Source organism: Bombus affinis, chromosome 9, assembly GCF_024516045.1.
Source record: "Bombus affinis isolate iyBomAffi1 chromosome 9, iyBomAffi1.2, whole genome shotgun sequence".
Lineage (NCBI taxonomy): Eukaryota > Metazoa > Arthropoda > Insecta > Hymenoptera > Apidae > Bombus > Bombus affinis.
This window is the reverse complement of record NC_066352.1, coordinates 14,839,837-14,857,940: the sequence shown is the minus strand read 5'-3', so window position 1 is coordinate 14,857,940 and position 18,104 is coordinate 14,839,837. Positions and strand designations below refer to the sequence as shown.

Sequence of the window (18,104 nt, the reverse complement as noted above, 5' to 3'; positions counted from 1 at the left end):
GTCTTAGCGATAATAAGTCACGTGGGGATGCGCGAGAGTTATTAACCCTGTCGTAATATAGCGAAGATTTTAATATTAGTAGAGCAACAAAATGATGATAATTCGAGTATGATCTTTGCTCCAAGAAAGGCAAGAAACTCGTTGAAACGTTAGTATCTGTGAAAAATTGCGTTCGATCGCAAGAGCATGGGAGAAACTTGTCTTCTCTCCAAAGATTTCTAGTTAAAGAAGAACGAATTTCTAATTAAGTGAATCAAAACGCTATAGAGAACGAATCAACACGTACGTTAGTTCGGCCCACTTGAGATGTAGCGATGCTTTACTACTCGGTAAGTGGATATTATCTTTGTTGATGATTCGCTTTGATCTTATGGAAATCACGTTTGTCCGCGTTTCTTCTCGTTTCATGGCTTGAAAAAATTCTTTCCGATTAAAATTACATGTTCGTTATTATCTAAAAGAATTTGATCTTGTGGCAGGAAATTTGTTCAAAGAAGATCGTTCTCCACTGAAATTGTATATTTATTTGTAAGATTATAAGTTTATAAGAGAATTTTAATCGAAATTCACGTTGCAGGCACGAGTACGACAAAACTGTGATCAATCTTACATGGATTCCACTTATCCGATAGCGAGAACGAACCGATTTGCGATTTGTATTTGCGTCCATGCTTCGCTAACGAACGTGACAGAAAGATTTTACGAGAATAAGAACGTGCAAAATTCACGATCACCTTACGGGTGGAAGAAACGGGTAGAGATAAGCAATAGACGAGAATGGCCCTGGACTTTTTCGCCGGATGTGTGGGAGGTAGATAATTCGCATCGTTCAATTTCATTTGCATTTTTTCTTAAGGCTACTACGATCTCGAAATTTGTATGCGTGAATCTCGCTCTTCTTTCGACGAATAAATTTTTTGTAACAGGCCGGAGACTTTCACGTCCCGAATTATCACATTTAACTTTATCGTACGCAGCACGTTTCTAGACTTTTGAGTAGAAATCGCGTGCAAAAGGAATTTCTTTCCTTATATGCGATGTCAGCGTTGAATAACGTTAAGCGTGTACAACGAATCTTACAAAAGATACAAATCTTTAGAATAAAATTACTATTTACGAGCGACTATAAAATTCTAATAATAATGGCACTAGAGGATAACAAGATCTACGGTCTTCGATGTACAACGTGTTAAACGATTATAATTCTCGTCGTAAAAACGATCGTTACAATTGCTTTCATTGATAATTTGTTAGCTTTGCGCAGAAGAAAATGTGATTGAATTTTATCGGCGGATAAAAGGTTGGTGACGAGAGGCGAGAATAAGAATGGTGAACATTTTTATTTTCTTTCCATTTCTTTCACGATTAAAATATCTTCCCAAGAATTCCCCCAAATAATCTATACAATAACCATGGAATAAGATGTTGCAGGAGAAATAAAAGTGTGAAATAATTTGTTTGAGGGTGCGCCGGTATTGTGGTGGGATATCCTTTGGACACGATCAAAGTGCACATGCAAACGCAAGACTATCGCAACCCGAAGTACAAAGGCAACTGGCATTGCTTTCGGACGTTACTCGCAAAAGAATCGGTATTTTATACACACAAATCAAGAAACTAACGATCGAAGGATAGCACTGATCGCAAGAATAGTCAGAGATGAATATTTTTTAATAACATAAAGTGAAGTAAAAACTGTTAATCGATATTAGCGACTGTTAAGATACGATTGGAATTAATTCTCGTCGTATCATAAATCGATCGATCATCGAATTTCAATACAATTTTCGAGTTTCAATCGATACGACTAATTGTTTTAGGTAGCAGGACTTTACCGGGGTATGTCGTCTCCGCTGGCAGGCGTGGCATTGGTGAACGCCGTGATCTTTGGCGTCTACGGTCAAACCCAAAAATACATACCCGATCCTGCCTCGTTGACCTCCTACTTCGCCGCTGGTGCCTTAGCAGGGATTGTTCAAAGTCCCATTTGCAGTCCCATTGAACTAGCAAAAACACGCATGCAACTGCAAACCTCCGCTGCGCGATTCTCAGGTCCGCTGCAATGTCTGAAACACGCGTACACACACGAAGGATACCGCGGCGTATTCAAAGGCTTGAGCGTCACGTTGCTCAGAGAAGCTCCGAGTTTCGGTGTCTACTTTCTCGTGTACGAAGCTTTGACCAAAATGCCGGATAACGTTCCCGTTTCAACGTCGCGCATGTTGTTAGCCGGAGGACTGGCTGGCACCGCTTCTTGGGTGATCTCTTATCCTCTGGACGTGATCAAATCGCGAATTCAAGCAGACGGAAATCGTTACGCCGGATTGATCGATTGTCTGAGACAGTCGGTGAAAACGGAAGGATATTCTTGCTTGTACAGAGGACTCAGCTCGACCATCGTCAGGGCGTTTCCAACGAATGCCGTGACGTTCACCGCAGTCACGTGGACTTTCCGACTGTTGGGTCGAGAGAACGTAGAAACGAAGAAAGAAGAAAAACAGATATCGATGGAATCGATCGGCGAGAGTCTGGATATGCGCGAACCCTTCTTAGAAAAATGGAACAATTTTTTAACCAGCGTGTCCAGAAGAATGGTGACTCGTGGATTACCATATTCCACGTTGTCGATGACATCCACGGACGAGTTGAAGCTAGAGTGGTCCGTCCAGTATAAGGATAACGAGAAATGGACAAAGGAAGGGGTCAAGTACGGAGAACAAGCTCGAGCGGATAAATTTGGCAGAGAAGAGGACGAGAAACCGACGATATCCAAGGAGGATGTCGAGAATTTGAAAGAACTTGTTGAGAAGAAAGTGGACAGAACTGTAAGACGCTAAACACGATTTTCTGAGTTTCAGAAATCTTGGAAATGTACTAGTTTTATAAACAAAACTGACGAAAGTACCGATGGAAATATATCGTTAAGAGGTGATATGTGATATAATTCGAGTGACTCTCGAGAATTTATTTTATTTTTATATTCGTGTTATGATTTTGTTTGTTGTTGTCGTCGTCGTCGTCGTCGTCGTTGTCGTCGTCGTCGTCATGATTGTTGTTGTTGTTGTTGTTATTGTTGTTGACGATGTCGCTGTTGTTATTGCTGTTGCTGTTATCCAGCAACCATTTTCCTCGAATAATTTTCCTCGAAATAAAGAGCTTCGAACCGCTCCATGAACGTTAACCTTATCGTGTTTAATGGATTTCAACGTGATATTATCTTTGATATATAGGTATCAAATTGCAAAAAGCATCAATCTACGACTAAATTCCCGCTATTACATATCTCCGTCTTACATATTTCGTCAAATATCTCTTTTCCATATTCGTAAATTATTTATCGAAATGGCGCGCCAAATATTTCTATAAATTAATTAAAAGCCAGTTTACAAGCCCGATCTTCCTACTATGATATAACTATCTTGAATCTTGCCATCAAAGTGCTCATTTGTTAGAAGACAGTCCTAGACTGAACGGCGGACATGTAAGACCTATGTCACAGCCAGAGGCGACATTTACTCTCTTTTAAAATCACACAAAATAGTTTGTATCTGTCTGCCACCCATCTCCTCCGCTCCACTCCGCATCGTTTCCCTTCTTTTTTTTAAATCTTCGTCGTACAATTTCTGGTCTTCGAGTCCGTCCGTCCACGTGTCAGAATCATTTTTGACACATACGAAATTGCAACGCGTACAAGTATCAGTCAAAGACATTTTCCACTACAATTGGTACCGAATCGTAACTCAACCGTCGATTACAATCAGTAGTATTTGCTCGATCGAGTTTCGAAGAGTAAAAATCGTAAAAATTGCACCGTCTAATCGATAAAAATCATTGCCAAGCACTGGAAACTCTAACCTCTTGGACGATTTGAAAATTAACCAAGTCATCGGTATTCTTCGTTTCACAGGTATGATCACGATATTCGTTAGTTAATCGATAAAGAAACTAATTCGATTATACGATCAATGAGAATTTTAGACGATTCGTAATAAACGAACGAATGGATCAAACGTTCGTCTCGGTAAATTACTTTTTATTTTCATCAATTACCTACTTACTTCTATATCAATAGTCTACTATTTAAAAAGACACATGAAAAGTATTCAACGATGGAAATCGTTCATCGTTAAAATAAAAGATACGATTAGAAAATTTTCAAGCGTCGCACGATCGTCGGAACTGGATAAAGCGTTTCTCCACCTTTGTCGTCGCGGATCCTCGAACAGATTCGTGGCCGAATTTTGAGGAAATTTGATATGGATGTAGACTCGAACGACAACAGCAGGGATATCGATTCGCACGAAACCAACACACAACGACTGATTGCCGAAAGCGGTGGCCGATGTATGAGCACGCAAGCGATGCAATCGCTTTACGACTTCCGACAAAACAACCTTCTCTGCGACGCGGTCTTAAGACTCGAAGATGGAGGCGTGTTTCCGATTCACCGCGCCATTTTGTCAGCTTGCAGTCCGTATTTTAGGTCTATATAATTGCGCGTTATATGCCACGATATTACGTATTACGTATTTTTTAATATCGTATCGATCATTTGTAGAACTTTGTTCACAACCACGTTGCACTCGCGCGAGAAAACGGACGTGCTTCTGCCTGGCGTCAGTAGCAATATGATGAATCTGCTTCTCGAATACGCGTACTTGCGTTCCATCAACGTCAATAACGAGAACGTGTGTCAGCTGCTGGTCACCGCCGATTACCTAAATATTCTCGGCGTTCTCGATTTCTGTTGCGAGTATCTCAAGCAAAATCTAGCGCCGGAGAATTGCATCAGCATCATGAGGTTCGCAAGGGAACATTTCTGCAAAGGATTGGAAAACAGCGCGTATCGTTACGTCATGAGACATTTCGTACAGGTCATTACGCTTTCGTTACTTTTTTAAAATTCTTCCATAGCGCTTGATAACGCTTCTAACTTTGATAACGTTCGCGCGGCCCTTTTCATTTTCCTTTCGATAAATCGAAATAAAATATTTCGTTCTAAAGGATTTCGTTGGAAAAGCGTAGCGACGTTACTGGTGAGTCGTATCAAAATTGAATGTCGTCGGTGACGTAATAAAATTAGTATTTCATACTTCGTCGATTCTTCGGCTTTTCCTTATTCTTCGCGAACTCGGCGTAACAAACGTTCGATTCGATGCAGGTAGCTCAACGAAGCGAGGAAATTCTCGACTTACCGATCGAAGAGCTAACCGCTCTGATCGGAGCCGACGAACTGAACGTTAAGAGCGAGGACACGGTTTGGGAACTGGTATTAAAATGGATCGACTACGATCCTCAATCTCGAAAAGAATTTATCGTCGATCTGATGAAGAATATTCGCCTTGGCCTCTTGGATACGCAATTTTTTCTCGAAAATGTTAAAGACCATCCGTATGTTACTGGAAACGAAGCCTGTCGACCTATCATTATCGAAACCTTGAAATTCTTGTACGATTTGGAGATTATTACACAAAAGGATGGAGAGGTACCAACGCCGAAAATAGCGCGACCGAGAGTTCCCCATGAAATACTGTTCGCTATAGGTGGATGGAGTGGCAGAAGTCCTACAAATTTCATAGAAACCTACGATACCAGAGCGGATCGATGGGTCAAGGTAGATATTTCGTCAAGTCGTAGTAGATTATGCTTTTAAATAGTTGTTACGTCGTTTCGCGTTTAACGAGAAAATAATCGTAAAATTATGTAAAATGATGAAAAAATAAAGGTGGAAGAAGTAGATCCGATCGGACCTCGTGCGTATCATGGAACTGCGGTGGTCGGTTTCAATATTTACGTGATCGGTGGTTTCGACGGTGCGGACTATTTCAACAGTTGTCGTTGCTTCAACGCTGTCACCAAAATATGGAGAGAAGTTGCTCCGATGAACGCTAGAAGGTTACAAAGATCAAATTTGAAAACTAAAACTAATATATAAAACGTTCGATTCCCTTCTAATGGATGCGTTCGATCGTGAAATTTTGTCAAAAATTTGAATATCTTTTCGAACAAATTATCTGAAATCTTAGGTGTTACGTTAGCGTTGCCGTGCTCAACGATCTAATTTACGCGATGGGAGGATATGACGGATATTATCGACAAAGCACCGCGGAACGTTACAACTATAAGACGAACCAATGGTCCTTGATAGCACCCATGAATTGTCAAAGATCGGACGCCAGTGCAACTACTTTGAATGGTGCGACTCCATCTTAATCCTTTTCTTTCCGCGCTATAGATACATGGCTAATCAGATACCAACTTTCGTGCGATATAGACAAAATTTACATCACGGGCGGTTTCAATGGCCACGAGTGTTTAAATTCAGCCGAGGTGTACGATCCAGAAACCAATCAGTGGACTATGATAGCTCCGATGAGATCGCGTAGGAGTGGAGTGTCCTGTATAGCTTATCACAACAACGTATACGTTATTGGTAATTATTCGAATCCTTATCGAAAGAATTCTTCTTGGCGCATTTCTTACTGATTCGATGGTAATTCGTCTTTCTAGGGGGTTTCAATGGAATATCAAGAATGTGCAGCGGAGAGAAATACAACCCTGCGACGGATATTTGGAGCCCGATCCCTGATATGTACAATTCGCGTAGTAATTTCGCGATCGAGGTGATCGACGACATGATTTTTGCCATTGGTGGATTCAACGGTGTTACCACGATATATCACGTCGAGTGTTACGACGAAAAAACGAACGAGTGGTGAGTGTGAAAATTCTTTTAAATCCTTGTAATCTTGTTTCTCTGCTCTTCGTATATTTGCGTTAAACGGATTCGCCACCATAATCCGTATAAAAGAATTCTAAACACAAATTATCGCTCTTAATGTGTGTTTAAAAAGAAGATATTTTCTCCTGATCACATTTTTTATTTTATTCGCGCGCGAATGGATACTTCGGAATCGATTGCCGCTTCTTCGAAAGTGTCGAACCTTTAAAAAGTGTCGTTATAGATTCTTTCTCGAGAAAATGAGAGGCAGTCGTCTAAAAATAGCGACGATGATGTTACGCTTGTTATGCCCTCTTTACTTTCTATCGTTACAAATTTCTATCGTTAGAAATTCAGAATTTTCGTACTATGTATTAAGAGTCTGCTTCGTTCAACTTTGATTCGATCGCTTCCTACAGGTACGAAGCGACAGACATGAACGTATACCGTTCAGCGTTATCAGCTTGCGTAATCATGGGTTTACCAAACGTGAACGACTACATTCATAAACACCGTGAACGTTTGATGGAAGAGAAACGACAGAAACTGTTAGCATTGGAAGTTCACCGCAGTCAACATCAACCTCAACAAGATCAGATCCAGCAAAATAGCGAAAATTCTTTCAATAACGAAATACCCGCACCACCACCGATGCCTCAAAATACTAGTTCCAGCAACGAGAATCGACAAAATTAACAATAAAGATTTAAGGAAATATTTGTAGGACTATAGGTTTCACGGTCGGTCGGACGGACGATAATTGAAGTAATAAAACAACGAATGTTCAAAACGATTTAATTATCCTACGATTATGTTGGAAGAAAATGCTAACGCGATTGATGGCATTCGTATTAACGAGAGAACACCTTTACAGATTTTATATCTTCGATCTGTTGAGAATATAATCTCGAAGATGAAACAACCTCGTTCGAAATGTTTCTTTTAATATAATCGTAGTCTCCTTGGAAATTTCGGGTGGTAGAGTAAATCTTAAACACGATCCTAAAGATCTTAAAGAGGAGAAAATGTAACGATTATGAAAGATTTATATAGTGTGAAATATCCTGTTGCCAACGATAAAAAAGGGATAGCGCTTTTTGAAATGGAATTTTAGAATCGATAGCATGCTTGTTAAAACAGGATAATATTTTCAGATTCGTGTTTACCGCAGTTTGTTAACCGACATGTGTTTTATTTTTATACAAGACATATTTTTATTGCCTGTTTTTGTGATGGAATTTTTTTACCAAGTTTATCGAACGATTGTATACATATAAAGGAATTATATGTGTGCGTGAGAAGGCCAATTCTAATAAAGAGAAAGGCACGATCTATGATATATATATTTTTAAAGTCGATGAAGAATATCGACTAAAACTGCTGAAATGGAACTTTACAACGATCAATAAAAAGACATTAACAAACAAATTACGCAGCTTTTACTTTGTACCAATGTTTCTGTTTTAAAGTTGTTCATATTGATTGAAACAGCTGTTTCTCTCTTTTTTTTATCAACTGCTGTGTTTTGTTCTTCAACTGCATTCAAGTATTCAACTGCAACAAGTGTTTTTTAGATTATGCTCAAATTAAAAGAATTTGCAATTATAAATAAAATTATATAATGCTTTCATGATCTATATAATTCGGACATATATTATTTCCGTATCTCATCAAATTTAAGAACTGGTCTCAAAAAATTAAGTAAGCGCTTACATCTGTTACAATATTAGATATCAGTTGTTTAATATGCATACACATATATATGTTTTATATTTCTTATTTGTTTACATAGAATTTTTATTCGTTTACATAGAACTCCTTGTAGAACGTAACGCAAACTATTTTGTTTGTAGTTTGTGCACAAAAATATATTATATATTTGTAACCAATCCTGGAACATTTGGAAGTAGTATATCTAGGGACTTTTTGTTGTTTGTTGGTCAGTATGAATTGTGAAACGTGTTATATTTGTTAAAGAGCAAAGAGTGAGACTACGTTCGACGTGTGTTCGACGCTGAACGATAGGGAATAAGTAGAGTTGCGAGGTAGTTGTCAAAAGTTTAATTACCGTTTGCGGACTTCGATGTGCTGTAAATTATACAAACCTGTGACAGAATGGCGAAGTAAAGTTGCGAATGGAAAATGGCGAAAGTCGTGAAAGTATCCGAATCGTTACCTACCGTTCTGATTTGTGAATATTGTACTAACCTTACGTTCAAGCAAATAGAAGATTTCATAAGGTGGGTCCACTTGTTCCTGATCTATTTGTCACAAAAAATATCTCGTAAAAAATGGCTCTAGCTTTGGTGCATTTTTAATAACCTGGACAGTGCAAATCATTTACAATTCTCGATAAGTTTTGTACACGTATTGTATCATACTTAACTTGTATCTAAATCGTATGAAAAATTAATTATATCGCTCGCGGATCCGAATATATTTTTTATAAAATAAATTATACACCCAGAAAGTATAATATAGTGACAAATGAACTACTCGGAAACTAAACTGATCAATTTCTAAAAACTTTTTAATTTTGATACTTTTTAAAATACACGCGATTAATGTTTAATTTTTCAAACACTAAGCGATTGATCGTAATTTGGTTGATTAGTTTGACTTCTGTACAACTTAAACGTTAAATGTTATTAACCGCCAGTATGTAATTTGATTTCAGACATTTAAAAGATCAGCATTGTTCTAGAGAGGGAGGTTCGTTTGTGTGCCTTTATGGTTATAATGGAGTATGCACTAGTCTTCCTGTGGAAGGTGTTTCTGACAAAGATTATATAGCACATGCTACTAAGCACGCAACGATGCAACAACAACGTAAAAGCAACGGTCAATTGTCAGAGCCTTCTTCCTCGTGGACTGTGTATTCCGCAGCACAGAATTTACCAGCTGTTTTAAATGATCCTTTCAAAGGAAAACAAAGTAACTTTTTAACTCGTACTTGGGGAGATGGATTCGTAGAGAAAGTTGATATACCTAAAAGTCCCTACCTTCCTGAAATCACGATGCAACATTTTGAATCATATTTAAAGAAAATTACAAGGGTAATTAATACATATGCTTAAAAGCGATATACTTATTCCACCGAAATATAACTAATCTAAAGATCATCTTTATTACAGAGATACCGAAAACATTCTCGTATGAATTCAAATGCCAATAAATCAACTACGCCTAACGAGCTGTTACAAAATTTCCCAAGTTTAAGAAAAGTTAAATCTTTAGGTAAATATAGTATTTATATAAATATTACAATGAAACAGTGATATTTTCTTTTTGTTACATGATATAGAATTCTTAAATTGAAAATTTACAGATCAAATGCAATTTGATTTATCTAATATCCCAAAAATCTTCTTGATACCTAATTTGGATCTTTCTCAGAAAGATAATTTTTATGCCGTATTTCCATTTGTCAAAAATGGATTATTAAATGAGGATTCTAATATAGTTTTGAATGTAAAACAAATGCAAGAGAAGGTATACCAGTGATATTAAATATTGCATAAAATACAAGAATTAAAATCAATAATGTATTTTAAATTTGTTTGTGGAATAGCTAAGTCATTATTTAGATGTTGTTGAAGTTAGAATAGCCGAGCAAGTTGCTTCCAAATCTCAAGCATTTTTCCATGCTATGACTTCTCACGACGCCCTAATGGAGCAACTTACGCAAACTATCACAGTTTTGAAAGCTCTTAGAAAAAATATACACCAAGTTGATAAGCATCTAGTCAATGATTCTTTGGAAATTTTAAGGTGAATTATCAAATTATTCGACATTTCTAGTATTATATCAATTTTTATTTGGATATATTTCTAGGTTGGAACGAGCGAGATCTAATCGATTATTGGTTCAAGAAAAGCTGAAACTTATGGCTACGGTACACCAAAGTCAACCAATGATACAACTGTTGTTATCTACGCCAGATTATGTTGCAGCCTTAGATCTCATTGCTACAACACAAGAAATACTTTTACAGGAATTGAATGGAGTTCATAGTTTTAGGTATATTTATATAAATAAATATTCTGCTAATAAGATAAATATATACATGTGCATATATATAGATATATATATATATTTATATATATATGTCTTATTTACCTTTTTTCTGTCTTGCTTAGACATTTAAGCTCTCAATTGACAGAAATGGAAAAACTTGTTGATAAAATGTTATCTACAGAATTTCAAAGATATGCAACTGCAGATTTAAACAGACCATTAAGCGAGGAAAATACAGTTTTGGATGGTGTAAGTATATGTAAAATTTTTTAAAATTTTACATACTTAGTTTGTAGCAAACAAACCTTCATGCGTCTCTTCCCAGTGAGATCATTTGTACATCCTCAACGAACAGGATAAACTTGTTTCCATCATTTCTGGTCTCCTGCGGCAAAAACATTTTCAATTTGTGGATACTTATAAAGAAGAAGCTGTAACAACGGTCCGAGCTGTAACAAAACAGAGGGTCATAGAAGCTTTAGCAGCGAGTGATTGTTGCAGTGATCAACAAGCTGCAGCTTTAGAAGTTGGTGGACTTTCCCTCGCAGAAAGATTAACATTACTTCACAATGCTATACAATCTTTAACATTCCTCTTGTTGCGAGTTAAGGTATATACTACATCATATTTTTAAAATTATTCTTTAATAAAATATAACCTTTTGACACAATACACATTCCTAGGCTGTTCACGATGTAATGCAAGATACAGTAGATTTAGCGGCAGGCCGAGTACATGACGGATCATTCGATGATACGATTCCCGATCGCTTATTAACTCAAGCAGAACATTCGCGAGTAACAATAAAACTCAATGATATGATAACTTCGATTTGTGATTATTGTCATGAGCGAATGGGAAATCTGCTTTCTGCAGGTACAAATGATAAAGATAGATTACAAAGCGAAAAAGAGAAACTAAACAATGAAAATTCAAATAATAAACAAGAAGAAAAAGAATATCAAAATTGGAATGATAAATCATCATGGTTGAGCAAAAGGGCAACAACAGCTCAAGTATGTCAACTAGCCAATTTAGTTGAAGAGTTTACAGAAACTTGCGAGAAACTCTGTGGTAAACAATGCACAGGTTTACGATCTGCGTTTAAGGTGTGTACTGCTTATATATAAATTGTGTGTTTATATTATATTAACCACATACCAGCATTTTATATTTTGTAATTTATAATTTCTAATATAATATTTTTTATAGGCACAAGCAGGTAAATTCATTCAAAGATTTCATACTGAGCTCAAAACAAAGCTTACCCTTTTATTAGAATCTGAGCGGTGGAAACAAGCTGATGTACCACCAGAATTTCAGTCATTAGTAACATATGTATATGAAAACAAAGCTTTTCCACCAAATCTATTTAAAATTGATGATAAAGTTAAAAAGGATAATGTCCAAAACTTCATTATGATAGAAGATGAAAAATATGCCATTGTTGGTACAGCTTTGATGCTTATACAAATGATACACGAATATTGCAGGTAACATTTTAATTCTAAATCTATGAATATTTTGTGAAACGCTCAATGAAATTTTATTTTTAGAACTGGCAGTGAACTGATAGCTTTATCAGGAACAATTGGAAGACATTTAGCTGAATTACTGCGGCATTACAATTCACGTTGTTGTCAACTTGTCCTTGGAGCTGGAGCAATGCAAGTTGCCGGTTTAAAGACTATTACTAGTACAATACTTGTATTAGCAGCACGCAGTTTGAAATTAATTTTGTGGTTTATGCCTTACGTTAAATCACACTTTCAAAGTAAGTTGATTCTTACTTAGCATTCAACTTACGTTACGATTATGGTATTAATACTAGAATTTTCTTCTAGCGTTTGCAGAACAAAAGCCTAGTCGTGGACTTGGTGCATCTAGTATAAGCGGTGGTGTTGCATTACTGGATAGCGTTGAAAAAGATATCCGTGCACATGTGAAAGAAATTGAAAGCAAAATTCTTACTATTGTCGACAATCTACTAGGTGGTCAAATATCAAAATGGACTGCAAGACCACCGGTACCATCAAAATCATTTAGAAATATTTCTAGGTAACTATTACACCATTCAATTATTTTATTATAATTATAATTACTATACATCTGAAATTTCTAATTACAGTTATTTAATGAAATTACACGAAGCAGTTTCTGGAATTCTCCCAGCAGTTGAAGTACAAACTCTATATCGTACAGTAAATATATCCTTCAAAGAAAAACTTAGAGAACAATTAGTCAAAATGAATATAGTGAATAACGGTGGTCCACAACATGGTGTAGTCACATCTGAACTTACATTTTATCTGGAGGCATTACGAAAATTAAAAGTGTTACCAACTAATGAATTAGATGACAATTGGATGAGTGATATATGGACCAGATAACATGCAGAGCGCGTGATATATTGCATAATAGAAGCAATGAAATATTGTAGAAAAAGGTGACTAATCTTTATTACAGTCTTCCTTCACACGCGTTAAATCTCAGTGATTATTAACGTTTTGACGGATTTTTAAAAATGTGGCTTGTATCGAAGTTATCCATATAAATATGTATAATTATTTTATTTATAAGGTTGTATGGAATACGAAATCAATTTGATAATATTAATATATACATATATTCTTTATATATATATATATATATGTGTGTGTATGTGTGTGTGTGTATATATATATATAAAGAATTAACAAGCAGCATTTTTATAAAATGCTCTATTCAATATTTTAAAAATATGTGTAAATAATAATCAGTTTTGTTTAAAAAATATGATATTACTTGTATTGTTTGTTGACATCTCAATACAAATTGTAAGTTAACTCGATTACTAATATTCAATTACACATATTTTGCGTCTCCCAAGTAATCTTATATGCCATAGTGTTCAAATATAAAATTTCATATGTAAGTATGAATAACTACACAAAGAAATCTATACAAATAGTAAAAAATTATTTTCTTCCATACCAATAAGATTAAATATACGAAGTTTATTTGCAATTGAATACAATAGTAAGCATGTCAGAAATTTGTTATTGTTAAAATGATTCAAATGAATTGAAATTAGCATGTACGCAAAAATAAGCATGCAGTAGAAGGACCAAGATAGGTACTAAATTACTTGTTCATTTTTTCCATAACTATTTATGCGTTATTTGGATATCTTTTATTCTTCAAAATTAGAATTTTTTTAAATATAATATTACAGAATAAGAAATTAGAAATTTATACATTTTGTTAATGAAACGTATCAAGACCTAAAATATGCATAAGAATAATGAAAGATGAAATATGACTGCTTTTATTGCTGTGTTCATTACTCGAACTGATTATAAAGAGTATGTTGACAGATAGATTGCGATAATGATTATTTAAACATTTTTATATATAGCATACTGTTCGCATTAATCTGTTTTTATTGACAGATTATTGAGTGACTAATTTCTAAATAGTAAGCATATCTTACTGTTGAACATATTGTTTATTAGAATATATTAATATGGGGACTTTTATCAAAGTTTTTAAAATACCCTGTCTCTCATATTCTTTTTTGCATATGAATGTATATGTATATGCAACAAACGTGTATATTATAAAGCTACAATTGCAAAAACCTAAGTAATAACTTGCAAAAGGATTAAAAAATACTGCATTTCAAGTAATGTTTAATTTTTTATCACGTTTGTTTATTTCTATTCAAAGATATCGAAAAGAATTATAAATTACAGCTTAATTACATTGTAATGGATTTTATAATGGATTGTAAATATTTCTTTCAACCTCATAACCAAAGATAAGGTTACTAATAGCTAATATTCTTTAGTTACTAATAAATTATACAGTTACGATGTGACAGGCTTATATGACCTTCTGCAATTATGTTTGTTTAGAGTAGTTTTAATTATAAATATCTGGTATATGGTGCATTCCGTTATTAACTTCATCTAGTCCATTTTGTACATAAATAAAGACACTACAATAATTTCTTGTATTTTGCTAATTCATAAACAATTTGTTTAAAAAGAAACAAAAGCATTGTGGTATAATAGAGACCCCTAAAACAAGTTTCTCTAACGAAAGAAATTTTAAAGTAGCAAGAAAGTGATCGCGATTAATTAATATAAAAAGTAATCTTGTAAGTTTAATCGTCGAAATTTGTGATGCCTTGTTAAATATGCATGTAGAAATAAGAAAATATAACTACTTCAATATGTAACATATTAAACATCTTTATTTCACCAGATAAAAGGAAATCTTGAATTTTATTTATCTATCAATTTTATGAATGAAATATTCTATTGCTCAGTCACTATAACAACGAAAATCAAAACAATTTCATAACCTATCTAAGTACGGAACGATATAGAAAATATACTTACATTACTGTGCGATTATTATAATATTTGTAAACATTTGTTCGAAATCTTTGGGTCAAAAATAAAATGACAGATCAAAATTCGTATGTATCTATTAATATGTACTTATACTGCAAATTTATTAACATTTACGTTAACTTGAAATATTTTAATTATATATTTTTAAAATGTCGAATATTTTGTACATTTATGAACACTAACGCAGACAATGAAAATACATAGATATTACGTGGTTATGTTTTAGTGAGCAAAATGTTAGAGATCACGCTTTACGTCTTTGTTTAGAAGAAGAGCAACACCGTAAGACTAATCCAATTGAAACACATGAACGTTCATTTATCATTGTTGGTAGCAAGGGGGTCGTATGTAATAAATCGACTAAAACTATTAAATAATAATCTATCAATAAAAATTACGTACTTATAATTATGAAGAAGAAATATGTATTCTTAGGGTAAAACTACGATCGTACATCGATTTCTCGAAAAAGATGAGGCACCGAAACCAACCATCGCAATGGATTATTCTTTTGGACGTAAAGCTGGGAAGAGTTTAGTAAGTTTTCATTTATTTTATGATACCATATCATTCAAATAACAAATAAGTATGAAATTAAGTATAGAAATTTCGAATAATGTTTAGAGAAAATTAAAATTAAATTAATTGATTAGAAGATAAATAAGAAATATATCAGTCGTATACGTTACAGTTCAGAAAGTATCATTTATTCGCAAGAATCAGTTAAGAATATTTCATTCACTAAAATATAAATAATCATAGAATATCAATAATTAAAATAACAAATCAAAAATGTATTTAAAAACAGTAGAAATAAAAAAGAACAAAACATGTTATTATGTAACTGTGTACACACGTTATGACGATGACGACAAATATTTAACTGTAACTTAATTTCTTGTTTAATTCTTATTATCGGCGCAGATAAAAAATATCGTGCATGTTTGGGAAGTAGGACATTTAACTTCTTCATTAGTATCAGCCGCAATGACAGGTTCGTCTTTGACTCATTCTCCTCATCATGTCACGGTATTGATTATATTGGATTTATCGCAACCGGAGATTTTATGGACCACTTTCGAAGAAGCTTTCTCGGTAGTTCGAAATGCAATGAAAATGAGTTATGACGATAAAATAATTCAGGAACTCAAACAACAACGTATTAAAGAACGAAAAAAAGCAGTGGAAAAAGAAGTCGATCCATTTCCAATGAAACTTTGCCTTATCGGTGGAAAATATGATCAATTTAAGGTATCTTAAGCATATTTTCCAATGTAAAATATATCGTTATAGATGGTTACTAAATTGAAAACTATTATGAAATAATAAATTATTTAACGATTTTGAAATAGGATTTAAGTTTGGATAAAATAGAATTAGTTGGGAAAATATTAAGAGCTACGGCTCACATTTTAGGCGCAGGACTCTATTATCATTCTGCAAAAGATAAATCTTTATTACGAAGAACTAAAGACTTATTATCTCACTATGGTTTTGGTATTCAATTTTCGTAAGTTTCTATATTGATTATCAAAATAATAGTTATATATTTTGTTATTGCAAAATTTTGACATTGAATCGATATACTTTGCCTTTTCTTGAAAATTATAAATCAGCGATATCAAGTGCACAGATTTTGAGAAGCCATTAGCGATATCTGCCGGTGCAGACTCCCTCTCATCGATCGATTTGCAATTTCCTCAAACCAGACCTTCGGCTATCTTAGCTACCATCAAACAGATTTACGTTACTCGTATACCGCAAGAGTCAAGAAGCAACGAAATTATTCTGGAGGATCCAAGTAACGACCCCAACTTTAATGAACCGATCATCGACAGATTACGAGCTCAGAGAGAAGAGGTATCACTGAGTAATTTAATTTATACGTTGCAAGGAAGGAAAGAATTTGTTTTTCTTTTTTAATTTTTTTAAGCAGGATTTTAAGCAGGATTAATCTCTTCTAAGATTAATATCTTAAATGGCTGTTTATTGCAATTTTATTTATAGTCTTTAGCTTAATTTTACTAATACTATTCACCCCAGAAACTGAAAGTAATTTATTTGTAGGAAATTAATATTCTACTTCACGATATGTTGGAAGGGCGAATACCTCAAATTCCTATTCCGGATCCATCATAGGATTAGATAACATTGTGTCGTCATATGGATTTATCACAAGTACATGTAAAAAGGGGAAGAAATCTTTCGAGCGAAAGAAATCCCTCTAATGCATGTTTGTCACGTACTTGATCTTATTGAGATTGAAAGAAACCTCCGACAAGCGAAAAATTCCAGTTTACCTAGTTTGTATTTAACATGTTACTATCCGAAAATCTTATGTTACTCAAAAGGCTTATTTTACATTTTTACGTTTACATCTACGTAGATATGCACACGTAGAATCTATAAAATCATGCTTGCGATATTGTGCTCTTTCTAGTTCACATGTTAAGCTATACTACAAGAGGCATGAATGCCTACAATGGTAACGTCGATAAGGCTAACGATAAAGTGTATTTATCGCGTTTAAAAAGAGTTATGGTATAGATTCTTGTACAAGTAAGCGTACGATGATTCTACTGTGTTTAATATTCTTGTACGAGCAAAATATTTAAAAGTATTAATATTAGTAATCGATGAATCTATTAAATCGATATTTGTAACTAGCTATGTATATATATATAAATTAAAGTACTTTTATTCCTGAATATGCATATTATGGTTTCTAATAAGTGATTATTTTAAAATTCAAATGTTTTGTTGAAGAATGGTTGTACAAAATTTTATGAATATACAGAATTACGACGAATGAATCCACTAATAAATTATTCATCTACTAGATGAAAAATATCTTAAATTCGCCATAATATCAACACTAAATTAACGATACGGTATTAAAGTTGTTTCACTGGAACTTATTTTCATCGAAATAAAACGACTGATCTTCCTCGAAATCAATCATTCA

At 34.3% G+C, this 18,104-nt stretch overlaps 4 protein-coding genes and 1 long non-coding RNA gene across 7 annotated transcripts in view; 4 read left to right on the top strand and 1 right to left on the bottom strand.

The window, feature by feature from the left end:
• Positions 1-2,932, top strand: part of LOC126920489 (mitochondrial basic amino acids transporter-like) — a 154,174-nt gene extending 151,242 nt beyond the window's left edge. Inside the window, exons 2-5 of the mRNA XM_050730952.1 lie at positions 67-329; positions 578-811; positions 1,464-1,591; positions 1,821-2,932. Coding sequence (XP_050586909.1) covers positions 778-811; positions 1,464-1,591; positions 1,821-2,837 — 1,179 coding nt within the window. The 5' untranslated portion in view covers positions 67-329; positions 578-777 and the 3' untranslated portion in view covers positions 2,838-2,932. The remainder of the gene's footprint in view (positions 1-66; positions 330-577; positions 812-1,463; positions 1,592-1,820) is intronic.
• A 379-nt stretch (positions 2,933-3,311) lies between these two features.
• Positions 3,312-8,174, top strand: LOC126920487 (kelch-like protein 10). Its single transcript, XM_050730949.1, has 8 exons — positions 3,312-4,483; positions 4,559-4,874; positions 5,162-5,614; positions 5,726-5,895; positions 6,027-6,196; positions 6,275-6,433; positions 6,511-6,715; positions 7,141-8,174. The coding sequence occupies exons 1-8, from the start codon at positions 4,257-4,259 to the stop codon at positions 7,415-7,417; spliced, it is 1,977 nt and encodes a 658-aa protein (XP_050586906.1). The 5' UTR covers positions 3,312-4,256; the 3' UTR covers positions 7,418-8,174.
• A 502-nt stretch (positions 8,175-8,676) lies between these two features.
• On the top strand, positions 8,677-14,727 carry LOC126920481 (vacuolar protein sorting-associated protein 54). The gene is made up of 13 exons (XM_050730924.1): positions 8,677-8,961; positions 9,399-9,777; positions 9,856-9,958; positions 10,050-10,213; positions 10,293-10,492; positions 10,557-10,742; positions 10,862-10,988; positions 11,095-11,349; positions 11,423-11,848; positions 11,952-12,232; positions 12,296-12,513; positions 12,584-12,797; positions 12,868-14,727. The coding sequence occupies exons 1-13, from the start codon at positions 8,864-8,866 to the stop codon at positions 13,127-13,129; spliced, it is 2,913 nt and encodes a 970-aa protein (XP_050586881.1). The 5' UTR covers positions 8,677-8,863; the 3' UTR covers positions 13,130-14,727.
• On the bottom strand, positions 10,549-15,259 carry LOC126920497 (uncharacterized). Its single transcript, XR_007711981.1, has 3 exons — positions 15,125-15,259; positions 10,842-11,124; positions 10,549-10,690 (listed from the first exon to the last, which is right to left on the bottom strand). It is a non-coding gene; the product is annotated as an uncharacterized LOC126920497 (long non-coding RNA).
• LOC126920490 (cytoplasmic dynein 2 light intermediate chain 1) lies at positions 13,057-17,847 on the top strand. 3 transcript variants are annotated; one of them, XM_050730953.1, is made up of 7 exons: positions 13,057-13,185; positions 15,366-15,483; positions 15,575-15,676; positions 16,064-16,390; positions 16,492-16,649; positions 16,756-16,999; positions 17,207-17,847. In XM_050730953.1, the coding sequence occupies exons 1-7, from the start codon at positions 13,166-13,168 to the stop codon at positions 17,276-17,278; spliced, it is 1,041 nt and encodes a 346-aa protein (XP_050586910.1). In that variant the 5' UTR covers positions 13,057-13,165; the 3' UTR covers positions 17,279-17,847. The 3 variants fall into 3 exon arrangements, with proteins under 3 accessions (XP_050586910.1, XP_050586911.1, XP_050586912.1); XM_050730954.1 differs by lacking the exon at positions 13,057-13,185 and adding an exon at positions 15,085-15,204; XM_050730955.1 differs by lacking the exon at positions 13,057-13,185 and having other exon boundaries at positions 15,395-15,487.
• The last annotated feature ends 257 nt before the right edge of the window (positions 17,848-18,104 follow it).